This window comes from Trametes versicolor (assembly GCF_000271585.1).
Source record: "Trametes versicolor FP-101664 SS1 unplaced genomic scaffold TRAVEscaffold_1, whole genome shotgun sequence".
Classification (NCBI taxonomy): domain Eukaryota; kingdom Fungi; phylum Basidiomycota; class Agaricomycetes; order Polyporales; family Polyporaceae; genus Trametes; species Trametes versicolor.
This window is the reverse complement of record NW_007360321.1, coordinates 1,974,716-1,998,308: the sequence shown is the minus strand read 5'-3', so window position 1 is coordinate 1,998,308 and position 23,593 is coordinate 1,974,716. Positions and strand designations below refer to the sequence as shown.

The 23,593-nt window shown below is 57.5% G+C and overlaps 11 protein-coding genes across 11 annotated transcripts; 6 read left to right on the top strand and 5 right to left on the bottom strand.

The window, feature by feature from the left end:
• Positions 1-1,379: 1,379 nt before the first annotated feature.
• On the bottom strand, positions 1,380-2,403 carry TRAVEDRAFT_158529 (E2 ubiquitin-conjugating enzyme). The gene is made up of 6 exons (XM_008034666.1): positions 2,337-2,403; positions 2,208-2,289; positions 2,048-2,143; positions 1,905-1,993; positions 1,700-1,847; positions 1,380-1,642 (listed from the first exon to the last, which is right to left on the bottom strand). The coding sequence occupies exons 1-6, from the start codon at positions 2,343-2,345 to the stop codon at positions 1,533-1,535; spliced, it is 534 nt and encodes a 177-aa protein (XP_008032857.1). The 5' UTR covers positions 2,346-2,403; the 3' UTR covers positions 1,380-1,532.
• Positions 2,404-2,653: 250 nt separating this feature from the next.
• On the top strand, positions 2,654-4,124 carry TRAVEDRAFT_33147 (Clavaminate synthase-like protein; the record flags this gene model as incomplete). The annotated part of the gene is made up of 7 exons (XM_008033773.1): positions 2,654-2,743; positions 2,803-2,958; positions 3,013-3,290; positions 3,348-3,425; positions 3,484-3,769; positions 3,824-4,041; positions 4,094-4,124. The coding sequence occupies 7 exons, from the start codon at positions 2,654-2,656 to the stop codon at positions 4,122-4,124; spliced, it is 1,137 nt and encodes a 378-aa protein (XP_008031964.1).
• Positions 4,125-4,518: 394 nt separating this feature from the next.
• On the bottom strand, positions 4,519-7,032 carry TRAVEDRAFT_33146 (para-aminobenzoic acid synthetase; the record flags this gene model as incomplete). Its single annotated transcript, XM_008033772.1, has 3 exons — positions 4,519-4,985; positions 5,042-6,927; positions 6,977-7,032. 3 exons carry the CDS (start codon positions 7,030-7,032, stop codon positions 4,519-4,521), a joined length of 2,409 nt encoding a protein of 802 aa, XP_008031963.1.
• Positions 7,033-7,308: 276 nt separating this feature from the next.
• Positions 7,309-10,844, top strand: TRAVEDRAFT_55299 (uncharacterized protein; the record flags this gene model as incomplete). The annotated part of the gene is made up of 2 exons (XM_008034179.1): positions 7,309-7,424; positions 7,479-10,844. Exons 1-2 carry the CDS (start codon positions 7,383-7,385, stop codon positions 10,842-10,844), a joined length of 3,408 nt encoding a protein of 1,135 aa, XP_008032370.1. The 5' UTR covers positions 7,309-7,382.
• A 131-nt stretch (positions 10,845-10,975) lies between these two features.
• Positions 10,976-12,427, bottom strand: TRAVEDRAFT_109657 (deoxycytidine monophosphate deaminase; the record flags this gene model as incomplete). Its single annotated transcript, XM_008034665.1, has 6 exons — positions 10,976-11,045; positions 11,101-11,178; positions 11,235-11,405; positions 11,458-11,699; positions 11,866-12,057; positions 12,311-12,427. The coding sequence occupies 6 exons, from the start codon at positions 12,425-12,427 to the stop codon at positions 10,976-10,978; spliced, it is 870 nt and encodes a 289-aa protein (XP_008032856.1).
• A 563-nt stretch (positions 12,428-12,990) lies between these two features.
• On the bottom strand, positions 12,991-14,088 carry TRAVEDRAFT_110159 (uncharacterized protein; the record flags this gene model as incomplete). The annotated part of the gene is made up of 3 exons (XM_008034664.1): positions 12,991-13,275; positions 13,325-13,919; positions 13,970-14,088. The coding sequence occupies 3 exons, from the start codon at positions 14,086-14,088 to the stop codon at positions 12,991-12,993; spliced, it is 999 nt and encodes a 332-aa protein (XP_008032855.1).
• Positions 14,089-15,055: 967 nt separating this feature from the next.
• TRAVEDRAFT_41767 (uncharacterized protein) lies at positions 15,056-16,194 on the top strand (the record flags this gene model as incomplete). Its single annotated transcript, XM_008033953.1, has 3 exons — positions 15,056-15,670; positions 15,727-15,962; positions 16,020-16,194. 3 exons carry the CDS (start codon positions 15,056-15,058, stop codon positions 16,192-16,194), a joined length of 1,026 nt encoding a protein of 341 aa, XP_008032144.1.
• Positions 16,195-17,217: 1,023 nt separating this feature from the next.
• On the top strand, positions 17,218-18,697 carry TRAVEDRAFT_88904 (uncharacterized protein; the record flags this gene model as incomplete). The annotated part of the gene is made up of 3 exons (XM_008034663.1): positions 17,218-17,798; positions 17,866-18,376; positions 18,506-18,697. Coding segments are annotated over 3 exons (1,284 nt in total), but the record flags the coding sequence as incomplete, so codon positions are not given.
• A 764-nt stretch (positions 18,698-19,461) lies between these two features.
• Positions 19,462-20,463, top strand: TRAVEDRAFT_25548 (uncharacterized protein). Its single transcript, XM_008033634.1, has one exon. The coding sequence runs from the start codon at positions 19,619-19,621 to the stop codon at positions 20,312-20,314; it is 696 nt and encodes a 231-aa protein (XP_008031825.1). The 5' UTR covers positions 19,462-19,618; the 3' UTR covers positions 20,315-20,463.
• TRAVEDRAFT_110618 (NAD-P-binding protein) lies at positions 20,448-21,615 on the bottom strand (the record flags this gene model as incomplete). Its single annotated transcript, XM_008034662.1, has 6 exons — positions 20,448-20,490; positions 20,543-20,671; positions 20,723-20,928; positions 20,984-21,095; positions 21,147-21,342; positions 21,396-21,615. The coding sequence occupies 6 exons, from the start codon at positions 21,613-21,615 to the stop codon at positions 20,448-20,450; spliced, it is 906 nt and encodes a 301-aa protein (XP_008032853.1).
• A 319-nt stretch (positions 21,616-21,934) lies between these two features.
• Positions 21,935-23,521, top strand: TRAVEDRAFT_158515 (DUF605-domain-containing protein). Its single transcript, XM_008034661.1, has 3 exons — positions 21,935-22,046; positions 22,094-22,316; positions 22,372-23,521. Exons 1-3 carry the CDS (start codon positions 21,941-21,943, stop codon positions 23,387-23,389), a joined length of 1,347 nt encoding a protein of 448 aa, XP_008032852.1. The 5' UTR covers positions 21,935-21,940; the 3' UTR covers positions 23,390-23,521.
• The last annotated feature ends 72 nt before the right edge of the window (positions 23,522-23,593 follow it).

Genomic DNA, 23,593 nt, shown 5'->3' with positions numbered 1-23,593 from the left:
CTTATAGCGACGGTTCAAACGGCGACGGCGGTAGACCGCTTGCACCCACAAGGACGCCCAACCCTGCTGGCGGTCAACAGCCTGCCAGTGTTTCTCCCGCTATCCCTGCGGTCCTCGTCATCTGTTGCCTTGCGGCGGTTCTGTCGTTTTGCTGGTGGTTCCGCCGCCGCCTCCGACGGTCGCGGCGGTACGTACCGCTATTCGCCAGGCTGGGATGGGGTGTAAGGCCGGAGCTTGTCGAGGTGAAGGTGCAAAACCCGAGGGTTGTGGATGCTCAGGCGAACGGGTGTTGGAGCAGTTTGTCCGTGAGTCCTAGAACGTGTCGTCTCTACTTGTGCGAAGCTCACAACAATTCAGCCGTTGGCCCTCATGAAGCTTCCTTCAGACGGGAGTCAGGGATATAGGCGCACGCTTCCACCGGCCTCGCATCCATTGGTGAAGCGGCAAGCTTCTCACCGAGTCCCCTCCGGGCAGACGCTGGAGCTCGGGGACCGACGGCCACGGAGAACAGCACGTCCTTCGAAAAGCGATCCATCCGCGGCCATCCAAGTCGCGGTCTTCATCGCCATGCCATCCTCCCATCTACACACCGACAAGCGTGGTTTGCCTAGCTTTGCGACCGACTGTGGCCTCCCTGCTCTCCATGTCGGCATCGCGAATGCGAGGTGCGCCGGGAGGTAGTTAGGATGACTCCCCCATTGACTGCGGAGGGGATGACCACTTGTTGGTGCCACCGTGACCTTGGTGTCGATCGAGTCATGTCGGTGTGGTTGATGCTCCCCTCCCTCGGTGGCATGTGACAGAACGCTGTGCCCATACAATTCCTCAATCTATCTCTGGACTCTAGGTTTGTGGCTGCTCCGAGTGCGGTGTCCCCTCAAGTGGGCAGCCCGAGGAGACAAGCGTCAAGATACGACACAGAAGAACACAGCCCTACTATATGCACGCGCGCCAACGACACTCAAGCGGTACGCGATCACCCGCAGGCAACGCGTACTTTGCATCCCTTTTCTGCATGGAGAGGTGATTGCGTTCAAAAATTCTTGTGTCGCAGTGCATCAAAGTACGTTCGACCGTGCCAGCTCTAAGTAAATGCACCGCTTTTTGTGTAACTTACATCAATCAGGACTTCACTCTGAGCGCATCCACGCTCCTGTTAGTCCACTGATCCCGCCAGGTAGAATTCTAGGGTGAAAGGCCAGTATCAGAACAAAATGCTCATTCTATATGTTATCTGTCAGCGTGCAGGTAATGGGCGTTCATCTAATGAGGATCGCCCTATACCCGTAGGTACATTCAATCCAGACATGTACATAGAGTCCGACGACCCTCCTGGTGCTGCTTATGGGCGCGGAACATGTCGATTGCGAAGCATGAGTCAGATGTGCAGGGTTCCAGATACAATCACAAAATATTACACGTCTAATCTACGCCAATACCCTCTCGTATGACGCATGCTGCACCTGTCCGACATGAGTGGACGCCGAAATGATGATGTGCAAGTGTATGGGGACTGGAGAACGGGGGAAATACTAAGCAGTGACCTTGGCGTACTGTGTGCCCTTTAGCGCTCCCCCACGCATCGTGGTCTTCACGTTGTACAGGAATTGCTCCCGGTTGCGCTTGAGTTCCTCGGCAGCCTCTGATCGGGGAACGTTTTAGCAGCATGGCCTCGGACAAGTAGGGCATATACACGCACCCTTGTTCAGCGGATCGTCGGCATTGGGCTCTAGGAATAGGTACTGTAGTCCAACCATGACGGAGTTGAGGTTCAGGACGGGTTTCCAGTCTTCTCGTAGGATGTTCAAGCACACATTGCCCTCGAGATCGACGTTCGGGTGGTAAATCTACGGCGGCGATCGTAAGCATATATGGCGTGCGATGTGCTTTTCGACATCACGTACAGTCTGTGTGCACTTGACCTTCGGTGGCTCGTGAGGGTAGTTTGAGTTGATGTTGAACTGGAAAACAAAAGCGCCACCCTTGTACATGCCTGCAAAGTATGTGAGCATGACTGATTATATAGCCCCGAATATAGAGTACATACCCTCATCTGGGGTGATCGTGAGCGTGAAGTTGAGGAGATCAGCGGGATCAGGGAAGTTTGTCTTCATAGTTGGTGGTAGGTCAAGCTCCGTCAAGTCTGAAGCGTTCATTCGGTCCGCGTTGAGTTATTGGGTCCGCCAAATGCAGCACATATCGCGCACCTTTCTGCACTCGGATCTGAGCGGCACTCGTCTTCGGCTTCTTCTTGGACGCCTGGTCCTCATTCTTCTTCATGCTCCAGATCTAGACGAGAGTGAGACCCAGATATATTCAGGAACAGGCTGGCACACCTTGATCATCGTGCGTGCAAGGGAGGGGGCAGATGTGTGGCGGAGGGTCGGGTACAGGAACGCGGCGCGTGCAAGGTTAGTCAAGCCGCGTAGGCGCCCATAGCAGTGCGGTATAAGTATCGCTCACGTGATAGCGCTTCTCGCTTCTCGTGCCCGATTTGGGTCGCGATGATCGAGTGCTTCAGCAGCCTCTCCCGCGCAGCCTGTTTGTCTCTTGTGCGCCCTTCCCCGCATTCCTCTCTCCGAGCCTTGCCCCTCCCTCTCCGTCTCTGTCTATCTGCGCATCCGTGGCAACAGAATCGGTACACGAGATCAAGATGTCCGATGTTATTCTGCCTGTCGTCAACCTCGACGTATTTCTCTCCGCGTCCCCAGATTCTGAGGAGTTCGCGAAGGAGTGCAAGAAGGTGAGAACCTCTGCCGAGACCTGTGTCTCTTTGACTTATGATGTTTGGTCGAATGTTAGGCCTCTGATGCACTGATCACCTTCGGCGCCCTCTTGTTGCACGACTCGCGTGTATCTGAGGAAGATAACGCTACTTTCCTTGACTTGATTGAGGACTACTTCGCCCAGCCCGAGAAGCTCTTGAAGGAAGATGAGCGCCCGGAGCTTGGGTACCAGGTACTGTGGTGTTCCTTCTGTCGGCGGTGGCGGTGTAGCTGAACATCCGTCCAGGTCGGTGTAACGCTTGAGAACACCGAGAAGCCCAAATGCGCCGCAGACGAGCCCTGTCTCAAAGTGATCGCCCGTCTCGACCCTGCGGAGCGCCCTCTCGACATCACTGCGCACTCCCCGGATCCGAAGTGTCGCTTCTTCTGGAAGATGAGCGAGAAGCCGCCGTATGAGACCCAATATCCCGGTTTGAACGCACCCAACGTCGTCCCGAAGGCTGAGAGTATCCGCGACCGCTGGACGCCTGTTATGGAGAAATGGGGGACTTCAATGAAGACTGCGTAAGAGATATCCGATGTAGTAAAGTCGCGATACGGCTAACATGTTCGATCACACAGGGTGGAGAGCCTGGCGGAGATGGCAGCCATCGGGCTTGGCCTTCCCCGACAGACCTTCAAAGAAGCCGGTAGATATGGGTAGGCGTTACATCACTTTGACTGCCTAAACAACCTAGTCTGACATTCGCTCCCACAGCCCCCATCTGCTTGCCCCCACCGCTTCCGATCTGGTCAAGTATGGCGAGAAGGATACCATCCTCGCCGGATTCCACACGGACCTCAACTTCCTGACTATCCACGGTCGCTCGCGTTACCCTGGCCTGAATATCTGGGCACGCAACACCGGAAAACGCATCGCGGTCAAGTTTCCCCCGACAGGCCGGTACCTCCTCGTGCAGGCTGGGAAGCAGCTTGAACACCTCAGCGGAGGCCTTATAAAGGCCGGATTCCATGAGGTTGTAGTCAACGATGCGACACTCCAGGTACGATATATAAAAGCTTCTTTTGTTGTTGCTTATCCTAACCTTATGGTGCAGGCTATCCAACGGAGGAAGGCTGAGAACCCAGACAGGCCGCTGATCCGGATCTCTTCGACGTTCTTCTGGCACCTGTCTTCGGACTACGACCTGGCCCCCATTCCGGAACTGCGGGAGAAGGCACGCTCTGTCAGGGCCGACATCATCAACCTGGGAAAGGTCGATCTCGATGAGGAGACGACGTACGAGCCGATGAAGGTCGGCCAGCAAGTCCAGAAGTACGTTCCTGTAGTCAGACGGATCATCCTGCCGGAGCTGACTGTCCTACAGCGAGCTGCGCCATATTGCGCTCATGGCTTGAGAAAACAATTCTGAAGTCTATTTACTTGTTTGGATTGTGGTTAGGCGGATTTTATCTGGGTGTTTAGGACGAAGAAAATGCTGGCGATCAGTTGTTGTGCTAACGTGTTGTACCACATATATGTACGTTCTATGTGTGTAGTTTTGGTGCGAATGAACGACCGTTGTATACCCCGACAGAAAATGAACTGACCGTTACATGATTCAGCCCTAAATACTAAGATGCATAACAGTGTGATGGTACAACTAATGCGACGGCCGTTGAGGCCTTGGTATGATACAGTGAATGTCGGCACCGACATGATGAAGTCAGTGAGACGGTATTAGTACACTCTAACGTATATGTATTCCCACTGAAGGCGGCCTTCCGTTGAGGAAGCCGATCGCCGTTAGGTCTATGACAGTGTAGGCTCGTTGAACGCCCGTAGCACGCTCTCGACCTTCGTGACCATCTCGTCCCACTCGGCCACAGGGTCGGAGAGCGCGGTGATAGCACCTCCGGCACCGAGCGTCCATTCATCGAACAGTGTATCGGGAAGGGGGGTTAGGTGTCGATCGGGTGTATCATGGAGAGCGCCGAGCCGCTCGGCCAGTCCACCAAGGCCCTCGAGATCTGCATCCGAAGTACTGGGTACCGCTCCCCGAACCGTGTCTTCTGTATCCGTGGCGTAATGTAATGGTTCGCCAGGGCTAGGAGCCAATCGCTCATCGTGTTTGAAGCAGCTGCGAATGATGACTGCCCAGTCGCCACCGCCACCAACATCAGCGTACCCAAGAACGCCGGAGTAGATGCCTCGCTCCGCGCCCTCAAGGTCACGCAAGATCTCTACACTCCGCTTCTTAGGAGCACCGGTCATACTGCCTACAAACCCCCCTTTAGCCAGTGACAGACGACACCGCGTACAGGTGGGGGCTTACCTGGTGGCAGGCTAGCACGCAAAACCTCCCAGCCTAATTCCGAGTTTGTCTTGTTCTTGATAGCTGGAGCCGGCTTGCCCTCGATGACGCTGACAAGCTGCCATACAGTCTCGTACTCCTCCACCTTGCAAAACTGGCGGACGTGCACGTCCTCGCCCACGACGCTGTGTAGGTCGTGTCGTATGAGGTCCACGATCATGAGGTTCTCCGCGACCTCCTTCTTGCTACCTGAGAGTAGCTCCTCCGCGACCTCGCGTGTGATACCGGGTGCCTTACGCACCGTCCCCTTGATCGGACGTAGCTGGCATAAGCTGTCGGGCGCTCGTGAATACGACAGGAAACGCTCGGGGGAAGAGGATAGAAGGGTGGATGGGTGAAGGCGGAGGTAGGCTGAGTGTGGAGCCGGGTTACGTGAGCGTAAAGTCTTGTAGAGCTCCCAGGAGGACGACGTGCCCCGCGCGACAGCAGAAGGCGCTTTGAGTGCGCGAATGCGCGTAGGCGCAGTCACACAAAGCTCGTACGAGTCACCAGAGAACAGCCATTCTTTCGCAGCAGCAATCTTGGAGATATATTCCGCGCGACCCGGGAGGGATACGATGGGTGCAGGCACAGACTGGCTCGAAGTAGCCCCTAGGGAACGATCTATGGTTGGCGCCGCGAAGATCTTCCGCAGACGACAGGTCATCTCCTGCAGCCACTCATCGTCGGAGGTAAGGATGGACTGTATGTGGACCAGCTGATCTCGCGAATCCACGACAATACTCCGATCGACGAAGACGAGGCTGACATCCGCGTGACGGGGCTGGTTTCCGGAACGAGGGGGGACAGGAGCGATAGTTTGCACACCCAGCTCATAGCTGAGATAGCCAACAAGGCCACCCCAGAAGGGCACTTCGGGCATACCGCCATGCGCTTTCCTGCGGTGCATGAACGCAGTGAGCCAAGCCCATATGTCCAGTGTGCCAAGTTCTGCGAACGTGATGTCTCGTCCCCGCCGTATCCGAACGAAAGAGTCGCCGATAGAATATGTGATCTTCGGGGAGGTAGGCGAGAGACATCCGATGATGGAAAAGCGACCGGGTGCAGCAGCGGAGTCGAGCATGGCGAAGTCGGTAGTGTCATCTTCTACGCCCAGCATCTCGCAGACGCGAGAGACGTCGGCGTAGGGTGCACCAATGGTTCGAGTGATGACCAGGGCAGTCGAGAGCTCAGCGGAGTCCCTAATAGCAGTTTCAGGGCGCACGCTTGGCCAGCATGCACCCATAAGGTCTTCAATGGCGGCCGTCAAGGGCAGCGTGATCCTTCCGTGGGTCGTAGACCAGCGACTCGCTAGCTTCCAAAAATTCCGTAGCACGTCCTCCCCACCGCCTTCCGTCCGCACCGACTCCGGATGATATTGTACAGACCAGAAGGGCTTGCGTCTGTGCTTGAGTGCCATGAGGACTTGACCGTTCTCCCCGTCATCGTCTGCCCAGGCTAAAGGCTCGAGATCGACCTGGCCAGAGAGTTCAACGTGTAGGGAGTGGTAGCGCACAGCGTCTACCTGCCCAACGTTCTCGAACAGATCCGTTCCTTGATGGTGGATACGAGAGACTTGACCGTGTTTGACGACATTAAGTCGCTGGATTCTACCGCCGTGCTCCACCGCCAGGCTCTGGAGGCCAAGACAGACTCCGAATACGGGGACGAGCGAGTCTTCCGCGACATGCCAGACGTCCTTCACTATCCCGACGTCTTCAGGATTGTCTGGCGAGCCAGGACCCGGTCCGACGATGACAGCGTCGAAGTGCCGCAGGAGCGGGATGAAGGAAGCGGCGGAGAGAGCATCGTTCTTAATGATATGGATGTGGCATCCAGGGACAGCCCGTTTGCAAAGCGAGGCTAGACTATAAGATGGGTTATAAGACGGCTCTATAGGCAGGTGGTCGCACGTACTTGAAGGTGAAGGAGTCGTAGGAGTCTATGAGGAGGATGCGCGCCCTGTCGGCCATCTCGGGTCGGAAGGTCTAGGTGAAGCTCAAGAAAGAAGAGAGAAGCAGAGCGGGATGTGGAGAGAGCATTAGCTGTGGGTAGCAATAGTCATATACATTTCGTGCACATGAGAGAACAGGTGAGAGGAGGGAGACAGAGACCGAGTGTGGCAATCCGCTGAGGAAAATCCTGTTCCGGGCTCCGAGCTTTACACGGGCCGCTCATCCGGGCGCGCGCGCGTCCCGACGCGTCGAGCTCGCCCTCCTCTCCGCCTTGTCCGCCGTCCCTCTCGAGGTCAATCGCACACTCCCCCATCTCTGGTGCATACGCGGAATATTTACTGGGCGAAACAAACAAAGAAGCGCGACCCATGGCGGATAACGCGCGCTCAATCCCGTCCACATTCCAGAGAGTGCGACATCCTAGTATTCCGATTCCAAGTAACGACCCTCATAATGCTTAACAGCTTAAAGTCATCTGCGTCCCTCTCTTGGGGAATGCCTTGCTCAGCCCCACGAACACTCCGGCAGTGCTGAATCTCTTGTCACAACTCCGAGACACTCTACGGCTTGTTCAGACCTCTGCCGAAGCCCTTTCTCCCCAGACCGTCTCCTACATCTTTTTCCCGCTCTCCACCATCCTTCGTCGCAATGAGCTCTCAAATATTCCAGATCAGGTACTGGAAAGACTCTTGGATGTCTTAGCTCTGCTATGTGACTTCTGGTGGTGGCATATGGATGTCGCCGTTTGGGAGCAGGTCTTCATGCTCTGCAGTGCCATCCTTGGGGGCATTGACCGGAAGGGCAAGGGCAAGGATAGGGACGACGAGACCAAAATTGCGGCCGCTAACTGTCTCTGGTCTCTCCTTCGCTCTCGGACGGCCGAAGAAGATCCTACGAATTTGCTCGACGGAGGCGCGCATGCTCGGGCGATCCTAGCCTCATTTAGGGATCGCGCACAGACTCCCAAATTCATGCCCGTGCTCGGTCAAACGCTGGACTCCCTCCTCATCGCGGCAGAGTCTCCTCATATGCCATTGCAACGGATTGCGCTCAAGGTCTTATCCTCTGTGATCGCTGACTATCTTCCCGACGAGTTTGTACCGTCGGTTCTCCCTGGGATAGTGAGTAGTATGAGTAAGGTCGCATTGGGGACGAAAACCTTCAAGGGGTGGGCCAACGGGGACATTGTTGCGGCTGCCCTGTTAGTCATGCAGCATGCTATCGTTCGGGCCATCGGCGACACCGTTTGTCTTCGTGAAGGGGCTGTTCAAAGCATTAGCGAGCTGGAAGACTTGCTACCAGGCTCTGGCCCTACGAGCGGCGAAGACGAAACTCCTCCGCCACCCTACGCGACACGTCGCACCACGTCGTGGCTACAAGGTAGCGCTGGGCAACTCCATATAGCGTTGAACGCTCTGTCCCCTCTAGTCAAACACCCAACCCCCACTGCTCTGCTTGGACTGGCAACCTTTTCAGCCGACGTCTTGGCCGACACTGCTCTCACACTACGCCAGTCTCAGCCCCTCCTCCTGTCCTTCCTCCTGTCTCTCCAGGCGTCCTCCTTCGATCGAGTATCGGACCACGCTGACGCCTCGCTTAGGCGGATCCTCACCGGTCAATCCCCCGTCCGCCACCACATCGCCCCAGTACTGTTCCAGATCGCACAGGACAACCTCGCGGCCTTGCCCCGGCTGCTGCTATCCCATGCCGATGCGAAGGTCGAGCATGCTACCGAGATCCTGGAGTCCATTTGCCGCCTCGCGGGCCCTCGTGTTCACCCTTCTCATCCAGGAGTCGCGGCGATCTCCGCGGGAGTGGGCAAGCTGCTGGGGCCTGGCGGCAACGTAGAGAAGTGGGGTTGGAGCCTCCTATCGACCCTCGAATTCGTCAGTCCGCCTATCGTTGTGACACCGGCGTCGGCGGCACAGCTCATGTTGGAGAATGACCCATCGGCATCCCACAGTATCTCTTTTCCCGACCTCACGTTCCGGCACGTCAGTTCACGGGCGGCACATCTGGCGCTGGAGCGAATGTTCCGCGCCCTAGGCGCTACCGCTGGAGAAGACTGCCTCTTCTCGGTGGAATGGTTTGTGGAAGCGGGACAGAGTGGTCGCGGCAAGCGAGCTGTCGCTGCCCTGTGGTGCGCCTGCAGGCTACTGGAGGGTGTTGGGAAGGTGTCGCTCGATTTCCGGACCTCAACGACACTTCCGGCCCCCCGCACGAAGAGGCTCGAGAAATTTGCTAGGAACCTCGCACGGCGTATCGGGGAAACCTGGGACGACTTGGACAGGGAAGACGTGCCTGGTGATGCGGGGCCAAAACGGGACGCCGATGAAGACAACAACGTCCTCGTCGAGCACGTCCGAGGGCTTGTCACCGTTCGGGGCGTGTCCGAGGCCGAGCCCAGGCAGACATCAGCACCGCTACATTCCACTATACAACCGATGCTTCACCGTGGGCTCTCGCTACAATTGCTGTCCATTACGGCTGGCATTCTGGAGGCGCGCTTCCTTCCGCTGCTTCTGCATACACTCTACCCGGTTCTGCACGGAATCGTCTCCGATTCGCTATTTGTTTCCATCTCCTCCTTGGCAGCGCTCAACTCTATCTCCCAAAGTACCTCCTTCGCCACCCCTGCCAATCTCCTGCTCTCTAATTTTGACTACGCATTGGACGCGGTTTCGCGCCATCTCACGAGGCGGTGGCTCGACGTGGACGCGACGAAAGTGCTAGCGGTGCTCGTCCGCCTCGTGGGCCGGGATGTGGTTGAAAAGGCCGGCGACGTGGTCGAGGAATGCTTCGACCGCCTGGACGAGTATCACGGGTACGAGGTCATCGTAGACGGCCTACTCGAAGTCCTTCGCGAAGTAGTCAAAGTGATCGAGCAAGACAACGTTAAACCCCCGTCCGGGACCCCGCATGTTCCGCCCGCGCAGTCGCACTCGGTCGACACTACCGGACATCTTGACGCCTTCGCGGATTGGTTCGCACACCGACACGACCCAAAGGAATCAGACGAACCGATCCGCGACAGCTCATACCCTCGCGAGGCGTGGGGAAAGGCCGCTGAAGAGGGCGCCGACGCCGATACGTCTGATGCTAGGCAACCGGGAGACGATCCGTCTGCCGAGACAGCACCTACGCCATCCCAGGCGTTGACACAGCAGATCGTATCGCGCTCACTCTACTTCCTTACGCACGGGGCGCCCCAGATCCGTGCACGCATCCTCCTCCTCTTGGCCCACGCCGTGCCCGTCCTCCCCGAGTCCGCACTGCTCCCCTCCGTGCATCAAGCCTGGCCCTTCATCCTAAACCGGCTGGGCGACACGGAGACGTTCGTCGTGAGCGCCGCCGCCGCACTCGTCGCAGCGCTCGCAGCGCATGTCGGGGACTTCATGTACCGGCGTATTTGGGACGATGTGTGGCCCCGGTTTCGCAGGCTTCTGCGCAGCCTCGAGCGGGCGGACGCGAATAATGCCCTGGCGCACCGCGGCCGCGACGCACCTGGAACTGAGTCGGCGTACACACACTCCCACAGGCTGTACAAGGCCATTCTTCAGACGCTGACCGCGGCCGCTCGCGGGGTGCAGGCGCAAGATGCGGCGAGCTGGGAGGCCATTGTGCTATTTCGGCGCTTCCTTCACCGCCACGCCCATGAGGAGCTCCAGGCTTGCGCAAGGGCGCTATATGCGGCGCTGCGCGCGACCAATGAGGACGCTGTATGGTTGGGACTATCGGGAACGGTGGGCTTAGTGGAAGGTTCCGTCGCGTTCCTGCGCGAGCCAAAATGGGACTTGGAGGAGAATGTCAGGGTCATCCTACAACCCTGAAGGCGTCATGGTAAATGATTTCAAATGTAGCGACGACAGCGACCGTACTCATTCCTCAAGAATGTAGCGGACGAAAGCATGGAACAAACATCAAAGGTCAAGCAACAACTGTGATGCGATGTATCGGACAACTACTCCGGGTTCGCATGTCTTCGGAGGGTGACCCCTGCTTCCGCAAACAGAGCGGCTGAGGCATCATCTCTTCAAAAACAAATATCCGTTATTAACGGATGCGTGGGAGGTAAATCGTGCTTACACTTTGTAGCTGAGGTTATAGACGACCTCCTTGACCCCTGTTTGAATGATCTTGATTGTGCACTTCAGGCAAGGGCAGCTGAGAGGCGATAATCAATGTTGTTGAACGTTTCGCACACTAGCGGTACACCTCACGTATTGCAGTAAAGCACCGCCCAATCGCCGACTCTCTCTCTTCCCGCTTCAAGTAGGGCGTTCTCTTCCGCATGGAGGCACAAGCATTCATCCGGAGTCTCGCTTGCAGTATTACATCGGACACAGCCGCCCTCGTTGCAGTTTGTCAGCCCCCTTGGTGTGCCGTTGTACCTGAAGCATTAATCAGTGCTGAGACACGGATACAGATGACGTCTGTACATACCCAGTGGCCAGTACGCGCTTGTTGCGGACGAGCACAGCGCCGACGCGCCGCTTCATGCAATTTGACCTCCTCGATGACAGTGAGGCCAATTGCATAAAATACGTATCCCAATCAGGCCGCAAACGCTCAGGGTCCAGGAGGTTGAGTTCTGCGAGGTGTTCGTGGAGGCCGGATATCGTCTCAAATGAATTCATCACCTGGACACCCGCCAAGTTGCTGAGGCTGCCGAACGGCGAGCGTGTCTTCCGTCCGAGCTTCACGGGCTGCACGCTGGGCGTGTCTTGACCCCGGTCCTGAGGGCCGTAGTAGAAGGCGTCGTGTTCTCTGATGAATTCTTCTAGCGAGTGTTTCGACTCTGACCTGGCACATGGGTGAGTGTGGGGCGGCGGAGCCGAGCCATAGAAGTACTGACCAGTCGAGGCTGCGCCGATAACGCATGAGGAGCGGCGCGTCCACACTTACGACCAGAACGAAAGGCCGTGTCATAAAATCTGCTAGCACATCGGGTGTGTCGAGGTCTGTCGTAACGAAGTCCACGCGCCAGTTTCTGGTGACGTGCGCGAGCAGTTCCGCGGGGGAGCGGAACCACAGTGGAGAAGCCTGCTCTTGGCTTGCGGCTGGGGAGGGTGCACATGGCGAGATGGGGGACACCAGAGACAGAAATGAAACGCGGTGGCGATTGGATCCGGGATCGGAAGGGGAGATGCCCTCGAGCTCGGATTCCGCGTAAGCAGCTTCAGCCAAGGGATGCGTGCTCGCTGGAGTGCCATCAGCAAAATCAACCTAGCAGCCACAACATCGTGGTAAGATGCAGTGTCCCATTCCACCACGCGGATCCCCAATTATGACATACCCGTTCTTCCGGAGCATGCTCGAGCAACTTCACGGCAATGAAGCCCTTCTGCTCGATCAGGTACTTCTCGACCGATGACTTCCCTGCAAGGCGGGTCCCGATGATAGCGATGAACATGACCCAACCTCGTCAACGAATAGCTCGAAAAAATGCGCGGGGAATGCTGTACAAGTGCTGTCAATGTGCTTCCGTTTGGTGGCGGACCTCGGAGGCTCGCGTAACAGTGAGGGACTTTAGCTGAGTTACAGTAACGTTGATGCTGTGCAACAGTACCAATCGGACAACTGGCGCTTTCTTGAAGCTAGATCTTGATCTGAGGCTTACGGCCGGCGACCATGCGCTCACCTTTTAGAGTTACAAGCCACCGACACAGTGCAGCGAATGCTCCGATATTGATCCTAGAGCACGTCTGGCATATGTGCGACTATGGTGTTGCTATGATGATGTACGGCATATTGTGACCTGATGCATGCAGGGGCGGAGTACCAACGCCAAACTATGACCATCGCGATATCGATAATGTCACCCCAAGTTGTAACAACCATTGTACTAAATGGCCTGAAACACATTGACCTGTCGTAGTGCATAGCGTCTCCACCAGCAGTACATTGACCTACACAATCGATGAGCCAAGACGATGGCGTTGTCCGTGAAATCTTCTTGAGAAGTAGTACTTACGTTCACGAAGCAGCTGGAAGAACGTTTAACCCCTCTGAAGTGAGCGTAACGCGCTTGGGGACTGGTGACCTTCTAGCTCTGCGGCGTTCCTTGGCGGCGGCACGTCCACGGGCGCGATGTTCCTTCGCATTTCTCATGTCCTTCGGAGCTGTAGTCCGAAGCTGCTTGATATGTGTAGGAACCAGTGTCATGGATGGGACGGAAGGCCGCGACTCCAGCCAAGGGGCGACTAGAAGAGGTATGTTCTGGAGCATCGGCCCTATCGCCGGCAAGAAGGATTCGGGAGCCTGAGTCTTCGCTAAGCACAATGAAAGACCAGAAATAAGCAGCGCGCACCTCGATGAGCATAGCAGCAGCTCTTCGCAACCCAAGGGCTCCGGCTAAGGTATGCTCCGCTCCCTTCGGTAATGAAATCAACCATGTGCGTCCACCCCCTTCCCGGCGGGAGTTGCATGTTGCCACCAGATTGGGGATGTGGCTCACGAGTGCCGGCGGGTCGACATCCGCACGGCACACGACCACCAACCGGTCGCGGGATGTCGCGATGCTTCCCTGCGCAGTTTCTCCATCCTTGTCAATATCGGAATTCACCATGTGCCGATGGGGACGGGCGATGGTCTCTAAACGCTTCGTGACTTCGTTGATGCCGGCGGCAAGAGAGCGGAGGATTGGGGGAGTGACAGTCGCGGCCTCAGCCGCGTTGTTGATATCGCCTTCATGAGTGGCGAGTGGCGCATCCACAGTGGTGCTGCGAGGTCCCAGTTCGGCGAGAATCCTCGATTTTTTCGAGGCGACAATCGCCGGAGCTGCCCGGCGCTTCCTCTTCAAGCGACTTGTACGCTCGCGGGATAAGTTGTGCTCAGCGACTGCGGAAAGCATATCAACAAGACACGCCAAGATAGCGTTCTGCGCGTTCAATGGAACAGACGGCCTGCAGGGTTCAGCGACCAGCTGAGCTGCAAGGTGACTCGAAATATTCACCATTGAACACGGAATGGGTTCTCTACGACACTTCTGAAGACGGTCTTGCGCTCTCCATTGTCGCGCGCTTTTGCACGATTGGACATGCTCGTGTGGGCACGCGCCGTTTGGTCCGACATATCAATTCGGAATTGTGACCTGTGCGTTAAGTCGAGTGTGTCAGCAGGCGATGTTGGCGTAAGATGCCCAGGCACTTTACCGACAAATTTTCAAGGGCACGGCCGAGTTCCAGGTACGCGGCGAGGACTTGTGGAGGTGGATGCAGGACCCAGAGGAGAACAAGGGATGGCGGGAGGCTGTTGTTCGAGAGTCTGTGGCGGCACTGGCGGGGATGCCGCCGCGGCGCTACTGGGCTGCGCGCACTGCTCAAAGCGCCACGCGCTCGGCGTCTCCCGCGCGCTTGCGGGCCCAGAGCTCTCCCACCTACTCAGTCTGCTGGCCTCCTCCCGCGCGCGGATCGCGCGGAGTCTAACTGTGTGGTCGGTATCTTGTATTCAATCTGGATGTCGCTCATGTACTTCCAGAAAATCTCCGCGATGCATAGCTAATGTCATTTTGCGACACTCCGTCGTAGCCTGCCCGCGCGGACGCTGCTCCAACCATGCTGGCAAGGCTGGCGATGGGTACCGATGAGTGCCTACAGCGTCCACCCCGGCGGTCGCGGCGGCTTTCGAGGAGTTTCGCCAAGACAGACCGTCCGGTCACTTGCGTATGTGACGTATATCGGTAAGGATTCCTTCCCATCATGTCGTCTTGCGGCGCATTTTGACTTTTTCTTGGTCGTACAGCATCTGTTGTGCAGCCACTTACGCTCACAACACAGATCGTGTCTATCCTCAACCGTACTTTCGAGCCGTGATCCAATACCGATCGCGATATTTGGAACGAAGTCCACGAGCGCTCGCAAGAGACGCCCCCTCGGAACACACCAGTAGGTCATGTCAATACAATATCTGTCGGCGAAAATATCCATGTTGCGTGCCTCATTGATCCATGTCTATGACATGCACGCGACACAAGCGTTTGCCTCCATGTTATAAAGGCAGCCCGACCTCTGCTCATGATATCCAACATCCAACGGCAACAATGTCTTCGCAACAGTCTCCCTTCCTCATCTCCGTCTTCCACAGCCCATTCCAGTTTCCCCCAGCTTTGTGGGAGTGCTTCAACGCAGAGCCCCGGAACTCCAACATCATCTATGCCCATGCTGCGAAGCTCAGGAGCACCGGCATTGTCACCGCTCCTGGCCCGCCCGTCGATGTGTGGATCGTCTGCTGGCGGCAGGGCCCAGCTCCCATAATCGAATTTGTGCTTTCCTGCACCACCGGCCCCCTCGGTGCCTATCCGGTCTTCATATACACCCCCCTTCCCTCGGAATATCTGGCCCTCGGTTTCATCCAACCCCGTATCCATTCCATTATCGGCTACCTGCAATCGTACGTTGCGCCCGAGAGGGTGTTCTCCGTCTTCGCACTCGACCCCGTCGCGGATGCCTTTGCCGCTATGTGGACCGCAATGACCCGCGTTCCCCTCGCTACGCAACCGGTCTACTATCATGCCCAGTTCATGTCCTGCGACAGGACCACATTCAAGCCGGGAGCTCAGAACGGCACCGCCCGTACTCCGAGTCCGCTGCGCCTTGCGGTCCCGGACGATCGTATCGGGGTGGCGGCACTGTGCCACGGATTTGCTGCCTCATCGGTTCGAAATTTTAATCTTGGGCGGTGGCTCCTTGCTGATCGTTCTCATTGTTTCAGGAGCCTTTCGTGTTGACGGAACAAATGGCGCTCTACGAAGCCTCGCTCCTCATTAACAGCAACTCCGTCTGGGTTCACACCATACAGGGGCCCGGGCAGGTGACACCCGACATTGCGTGCATCGTCTCCGTGACGCGTACCACTGAGACGGTCGCTGCCATTACCAAGGTCTACACCAATCCGAACTACAGGAGCCGCGGGTGTGCCGAGCGGCTTGTCCGCTTTGCTTGTGCGAGGTGAGCGGATCGTCGAATCATTTACCCCAAGAAACGATACTCACGCCGAGCGTCTAGTCTGCTCCGGACCAAGCAGAGTGTTGTGCTGTATGTTGCTCACAACAACCAGGCGGCAAAGAAGGTGTACGAGCGCGTGGGGTTCGTTGGGTTTGCTGCCTCCGGGGTCGGAGCGACTGATTCTTGGAAGGAACTTGGCTTCGATCAGACTCTCGTCCGACTCGGACATTGGTAGACGTGGTGAATGGCGAACTTCTTGCTGGCTCGGGCATAGTACTTATAGCGGATTCGTCGTACTTGTGCGTCGTGTAGTGCCTGGAGCATAGTTTTGCAAGTTTCCGTTGTAGTACTATATTTAGACGTGGTTCTGAATGCTTTATATCAAGTGGTGCCTAGACAAAGTTATACTACCGCTAGCCACCCTGTTTTTCGAGCGTTGGGTCTGTTGTCCGCTGGATGATCGTCCACCCATTCTCAGCTGCAAGCCCGCCCTACGGCATCTTCGGACCGCTTGACCCCGCGTGACCTGTTGTCACAGCCAAGACGTAGCAGTAAGTTGTGACGTGGTTGGTCTTCGACGTCCGACGGCGACCGAGGCCTTTCCTCGAACCATATCATCCTCCGCGGCTGTGTCTGCCCGAGGATGCCGCAGCAGCTTTGACTGCTCTGCGTCTACAACCTGGGCTCAACTCTCATGCCAATTATCGTCTAGTACTTCAAGTTCGACCCTGGAACTTTAACTACGCGATGTCTCTCCCCGTCAAGGGTCCACTGGTGCGCGGCATCGGCGGGCGAGCTCCGAGCTCAGGCTGAATCGAAACTTCGAAACGGCTGACGGCGGCAAACACCACTCTGTTTCTCTTGGTGGTTGTGAAGGTCTTTCACCCCGCAGTATATGTGTCGGTCGTTGTCGGGCTACCTCTCCGAGTCGTCTTCGACTTCCCGCCAAGGCAACCCTACAATTTCTTCGCTGCGTCAATACTTTCTACCATCTGCAGGACGCTGTCCTCTCAATTGTGATATGGATCAATTCTCTGGAATCGGACCGCTCGCCGATGGTCACAAATCCGAAAGGGGCGTCCAGGGTACGTTCGGAGGTTAACGCACAGTCGTGCCTTTCACTAACAACTTGTCAGGTGGCTCAGAGCGCTCCTATAGTCCGGAGATCTGTCGCGGGCAGGAAGTACCGTTGTGCGGCGCATCCGAGACGCTGTCTCATGGAGAAAGCCCTACCCTCCCCTCCGACAGCGGATTCAGCAGACACGATTCGCTCTTCAGTTTCGGCGCATCGTCGACACGCAATGCTGCGGAACTCAAGTCCTTTCTGGGTAGCTCGAACTCACGACTGAAACCGGGCGCAACTGTTCTGCCGCTTTACGGAGCCGCCGCGGACAAGAAAATTGCAGGGGCACACACCGTATCCCTGGAACAGGCGAAGGCACGCGCCCGTGTCGAGGTGGACATTGTCCTGGAGAACGACTGCTGCGTGGAAGGTGGGTATCTGCGCGGCAGTGTCAAACTCCGCGTGCGCAAGCGTCACAAGAAAGAGGCCCACATTCTGCTCGCCGATGGCAAACTCAGGGTGATAGGTTTCGAAAGCATACCTGGCGAGGCCGACCGACACGCTTTCTACCAGCGCGCGAGTCCTCTGTGCGCAGTCACGGACGCATACAGCCGCATTTACGACTCCCCGGCGGACTCGGAGGGCTTCTCGCGCGCCATGGAGGGCGTGCACGTGTTACCATTTGCTATGCAGCTATCGGCGGACGCCCAGCTTGGTTCTCCTAAGGGCTCCCCTTGTCTGCAGAGCGGTGTATCCATTCGGTACATCGCCATGATGTGAGTGTTGCTACCCGCCTCTAGGCACATTCACATGGACTGCTAGCGCTGATCACAGTCTTGTCAGATCAGTGAAGGTCAAGGACTCGAAGACGGGTAAGCGCTCCATAGCGCACTTCTACCGTGACTGTCAAATCTGGCCTCTTTTGGACCCTGCCATTGTCCTCGCCAATGCTTCACGTCCGATACATGCTTCGACTGCGGGAAGCCTTTCCGTCATCGGTGCCGGCAAGAAGGTCAAACTCACGGCTATGCTCCCTCGCATGACGTGGTTGGCTGGTCAGCGGTGCTATGTGCACCTGTCAGTTACAAACGAAACTAAGAAGACCGTCAAAACTATCAGGCTGGCGCTGGTTAGGACAACCACCGTGTTCAGGCCAAGACCTGCCCTGAATACCGGCAATGGCGAGTCCGTTGACCCGGGGGTATGCCAGACGGCTACCACGCACAAAGTTATCGCGGAGTCTATTCTTGAGAGGAGCCAGGGCGTAGCCAAAGGTCACGCGAGTGTACAGGGCTGGTGGACCGGTGTACCCGCGGGCCAAGATGTGCAGTTTGCGCACTACATCTTAATTAATGTGAGTTCCGCTCTGCTTCCTCTGACCAATCTGCTGCTGACTATCACATCCCCTTTGGCAATGAATCACTGTAATCTTCGTCGTCCACCTTCTCCTCGCGCATCTCTCCGCGACGTCGTCACGGGACAGCCGGATGCCTTGTCTGTTACCCGCTCACGGTTTATCGAGGTTGAATACTCTATCCAGGTATCCCTCAGCGCTGGAGCCTTGACCTCCGTTATCCAAGTGACTCTTCCCATCCGCGTTGTCAACTTCCTGTCACTGGACCCTTTGCCCAGCGCACCGCTGATATCCTTAGACGGTTCTTACGCTCGCCTGGTTTCCCGCGAGGAGGCCGGAGAAAAGGAGTCCACATGCTTCGACTCAGCGGCCCCCGAGAAGCCAGGGCAGTTCTGGGACACGCCTTGTGTCGCAAACGAGACAGCACCCGCATCCCCTTGCTCGATACCATCCTTCGGTCGGGACACCAATCGAGACCGCACGGTTGATCATGTCCGCAACGCGACAGAGGGGAAGGACGTTAACGTTTGCTCCGAAGGCGTCACCTCAGGTACCCTGTCTACTGCGCTGCATGTGACGAACCCTGATTCGTCAACGCGAGGGTCCTTCTTTGAGGCCGGGGACGGCTCCGAGCTTGCCTATACGTCCGTCTCTGACACGAGCCTCTATTCTGCTGCCTCGTTCACCTCTGCGTTGGATTCCCGCACTTCGCCGCTGGATCAAACACACCTCCCTCTCGCTCCCCCCCTCCCTCTCGGCAATCTCGAACTTCCCGACGAGGCGGACCTCGGCGACGAAGTGGATGCCATCCTTCAGTCCATATCCCCTGAGTCCCCGTCCCCTGGTGCGGCTCTAAACCTACTCGTACTGGACGAGCCCACGGTCGATTCCTACCGCTACGGAGACTCAGGCCATATATCCACGACAAGAGACGGCGCTACACCGCCTAGCAGCCTAGACCCGGCGTCTACCACGGCGTCTCTTCGAAGCTCTGACGCGCACCGCCGCTCCGTGAACTCCCGTCGCTCCGGGCCAAACCCCGTGCCAGAGGACGCCTCCCTGCAGCGGGAGGTCGGTGGTACCGACGCCGCCTCACACCGAAGCCTACCGCGTCTACACACCGAAGCCGACTCGGTTACCGACCATGCATCCCGCCCGGTGCGCCCAGAGCGTTCTCCTCTGCGTACGCGGACAGGTACGTGGGGTCCGCGGGGTATCGGCTCTGGTGCGGACCGCGGGGGCATGACGTCCTTCGAAAGACGGGTACAGGAAAAGAAGCTCGCGCTCCTCGACGCCCACACAGGCTCCTCGCCTCATTCCGGCCACCGGCGCGAACCTGCGCACTGCGATGCGGCGGACACATACCGGGACGTCGACGACGACTGCGAAGATACGCCTAGACTAGGGTCCACATGCGTAGTCAGAGACGCGCCAATCCGGGGTGCGCTGGTTTCGGATGAGCACGCAGCAAACCCCTCCGGGTCTCGCATACGCACCTCGCGCCTGCTGCCTCTGCCACCCCCGCGTCTGTCAAGAACGGGGAGCTTCGCCGCCGGCGCGGGACAGGACCGCTGCGATGTCCCCGCGTCGGTGTCCGCCTTCGACTCCCTCCGCATATCTCGCTCGCGCAGTCGTGGCGAGCTTCCTACTGGCGCCAGCTTCATCGCCGAACGGTACTCTGCACATCCGCCGCCCTTGGTGGCTTCGACGTCAAGCTCGTCCTCGTCGGAGCAACTCGCCGGATCCCACTGCTACGGGCAGCAGGTGGGCGATGATTATACTGTCGCGCCGTCCAACTCTGGCCGGGACTTCTACCATCGCCCGACCGAGGGGCTGCACAGCACTGGTTCTTCCGATAGCTCCATTGTGAAAGGACGTATCGCCGCCTTCGAGGAACGTCTGAAGTTCTCGCACGACATAGGTGCTGCGTATACCTAACCTCTTCACGGCGACTCCCCGGGCATGTGACGGTGGCCTTGTGAACGGGCGAGTTGATTATGGATACAGTTACGGTTCAAACAACATGATACAAGCAGATAAAAGCAGTGCTACATTCTACAGTGTGATGAATTTACTCGATGACGACGCCCCCATTGACATGGATAATTTGACCGCTAGGAGTGCTATTAGAATGGTTTCAGGTATTTGACAGGTGCCGCAACATACCTCACGTAGCTGGAGTCGGGAGACGTCAACCACACGAACGCGGTGGCCACCTCGACTGGTTGGCCTGCCCTTCCAATCGGTACAGTCGTGCCGAACGAGTCGATAGCGTCCTTCGTCATCGTAGCGGGACTGCAGAAAATCAGCACATGATAGCTTTTCACACAGGCGTCCACAACGTACATGAGGGGCGTCCAGATGGGACCGGGCGCGACCGCATTGCAGCGGACGCCTTTCTCGCCGACGATCTGGTTGCTCAGAGCGCGCATGAAGCCAATCATCGCACCCTTGGTCGCGGTGTAGTCGATGAGCTCTGGGTGGCCGATAGCCATGTTGATCGACGCATTGAATGTGATCGTCGAACCCTCCTTGAGGTGAGGGATAGCAGCCTGCGTACGAAATGGCTTCAGAATCGCACTGTCCAGGCACTGCAGTTGCACGTACCTTGCAGATGTAGAAGAACGAATGAATGTTCGTGTCGAACGTGTCATGCCATTGCTCCGTAGATAACGAGGTGAGGTCGGTGTTGGCTTGTTGTGTCCCGTGATTCAGGATGCTGTGGGTGCGAGTGAGCGTTCGTAGTCTAGTGCGGTAGAAGGTGTCCTACATGGCGTCTAGGCTCCCATGGAAGTCGAGGTGGTTCTTGACGAGTTCCTTGCAGTTCTCTTCTTTCCTCAGATCCAGCTCGACGACGTTAATCTTGCGAGCGTTATTTGTCTTCTTCTTGATGACATCCAGCATGTCCTGGGCGTCCTGCTTCTCGCCGGGCAGGAACGTCAAGGTGAGGTCTGCTCCCTCGAGCGCTGCACGCACATATCAGTGGGAGATGTTCCAACACAAGTCACGGCAGACACACCGAAGAGGAGGGCAACGCTTCGCCCGATACCACTGTCTGCACCAGTGATGAGGGCTTTGCGGCCCTCGAGCTTGCCAGCGGCCTTGTATGGCTTGCCATCGGCGGTTATGTCGTCCAGAGGTGCGGGGTCGAGCTTGTACTGCTTCCCAGGTGTAACAGACTGCTCTTGGAAGGGGGGCTTCCAGCCTTTCTTATACTGTTCGGGGACGTTGGCAGGCATGATGGAGGCGTATGCGGTCGTGATTTTGAGGTGGTGAGAACGGGTTGAGAAGAGAATTTGGCGAGCTCACCGTGGACGTTGAGGATATATACCGCGAGAGGGGACGTGACGTCAGATATGAGAGCGAGATGGAGGCAGCTGGAGCAGCGGGCACTCGACCGGATCGTCGCGTCAAGGTCCCACCGCGTTCGCGTCCCCTCCAAATCCGGCAGCTCGCCTTCCATCTTGGGGAAGGCGGTGACATCACGGGCGCTCGAGCGCGCAAGCGGGGCTGATCTCGATTGTCGACCGTACTTGTATCCCTCCTTCCCCCGCGTCCCCGGCCATGGTCCTCGCCCTCCCGCCCACCCCGCCAGAGCTGAAGGCCATCACACCATACCTCCAGCGCGCAGATGAGATATCCCCCAAGGACCCGGTCATCGCTTACTGGTGTACGTCCCCGTAGGCCACAATGCCACTCATACTCACATCTCTCCAGGCGCGTACTATGCTGCTCAGCAGGGCATTGCACTCAAGGTCAAAGACACCAATGCTCGGCACTTCCTCTTTGAGCTCCTTGGTCTTTTGGAGAAGATGAAGACGGACCTTGGATCAAATGATGCCGTGCACGACGAGCCCGCGAGCGCGGCCTACATCGAGAACTTTGCGCTACGCGTGTTCGCAGCTGCAGACAGTGAGGATAGAAAGGGAAACGCCACTCGGTGAGTGGCTCACAATGTACTCAACTTACAACATTATTAACACAGACCCCTACAGTAATACCGCTAAGAAGTTCCACGCTGCCGCGAACTTCCTCGAGCTCCTTCGCGTATTTGAGTCCGGCAAAGCCGGCATTGACCTGCAGTCCATCGAGGAGAAGATCAAGTACTCGAAGTGGAAGGCTGCGGACATCTCGAGAGCCTTCCGCGAGGGCCGCCAACCAGCTCCCGGACCAGCAGGCTCCGTAGTCGAAGAACAGCCCGTGTTCCCCGACGTCAACCTCCCCGACCCGCACGACGCGCCCGTCACCACTCCTCGTTCCGCGCAACCACAGCTTCCCTCATCGTCCTCCCCTCCCGGGATAACGCGGGCGAACCCTCCGCCGCCGCAGCTCACGAACCTTACTCCCGACGAACCCTCAACCCATCTGAGCGCCCTCCCAGATGGCCTCGCGCCTCCGCAGCCGCCGCAGAGCCCAGGGAGCTGGAGTACCGCAGCAACACCTGGTTCCCCGAGCTTCTTCGCCGATGGGTCGACCTCGCCGACGAGTCCGGTAGGAAGCGGGCGACGCGCGGCGTATGTGAGTGAAGAACTCGAAGGTCGCGACGACGACGATAGAGGGGGCGAAACGCCCTCACCGACGTCTGCCGCCAAGTCGGTGCACTTTTCCCCATCGGTCGTCGGCGGAGCGTCGAGCGCGGGCCCCCCAGAGCAAGACCCGTTCTCGGTGCATGTGGTCGTGAATAGCCCGCCTGCGAGCCCCTACACCGTTCCACCGCCGCTCTCCTCATCCGCGTCCAATTCCCCCGCAATTGTGCCACCTCCCCTCCCTCATCACGGGGCTGTGCCTACCGTTTCTCCGACGCGTACACAGCAGCAATATGTGGCACGGCCCTCTCTGCCCCTCGAAAGCCCAACGTTGGCGACGGTCACGACCACCCCTCCGGAACTCACGCCGCAGGTCGTCTCGCGCGTGCAGAAACACTGCCGCTACGCGATCTCGGCGCTCGACTACGAGGACCCGGAGCAAGCTATCAAGGAACTCCGGGCTGCGCTGCGCATGCTCGGCGGGTGAAGGAGCGTGTGTGGCGTATGATGGACACGGATATGAATGAGCGTTATCTATGCGTTGTGTACTGCTGTGTTACCGGATGTATCCCCCCGCGTGTGGTGTACCCTACTTCTCCTGATATATAATATGTCTTCCGACCGCGTTGCGTCTAATGCCCTGCGATCGGCGCGCACACACGCGGGCACAGAGTTCGATCGCGGCGGCGCG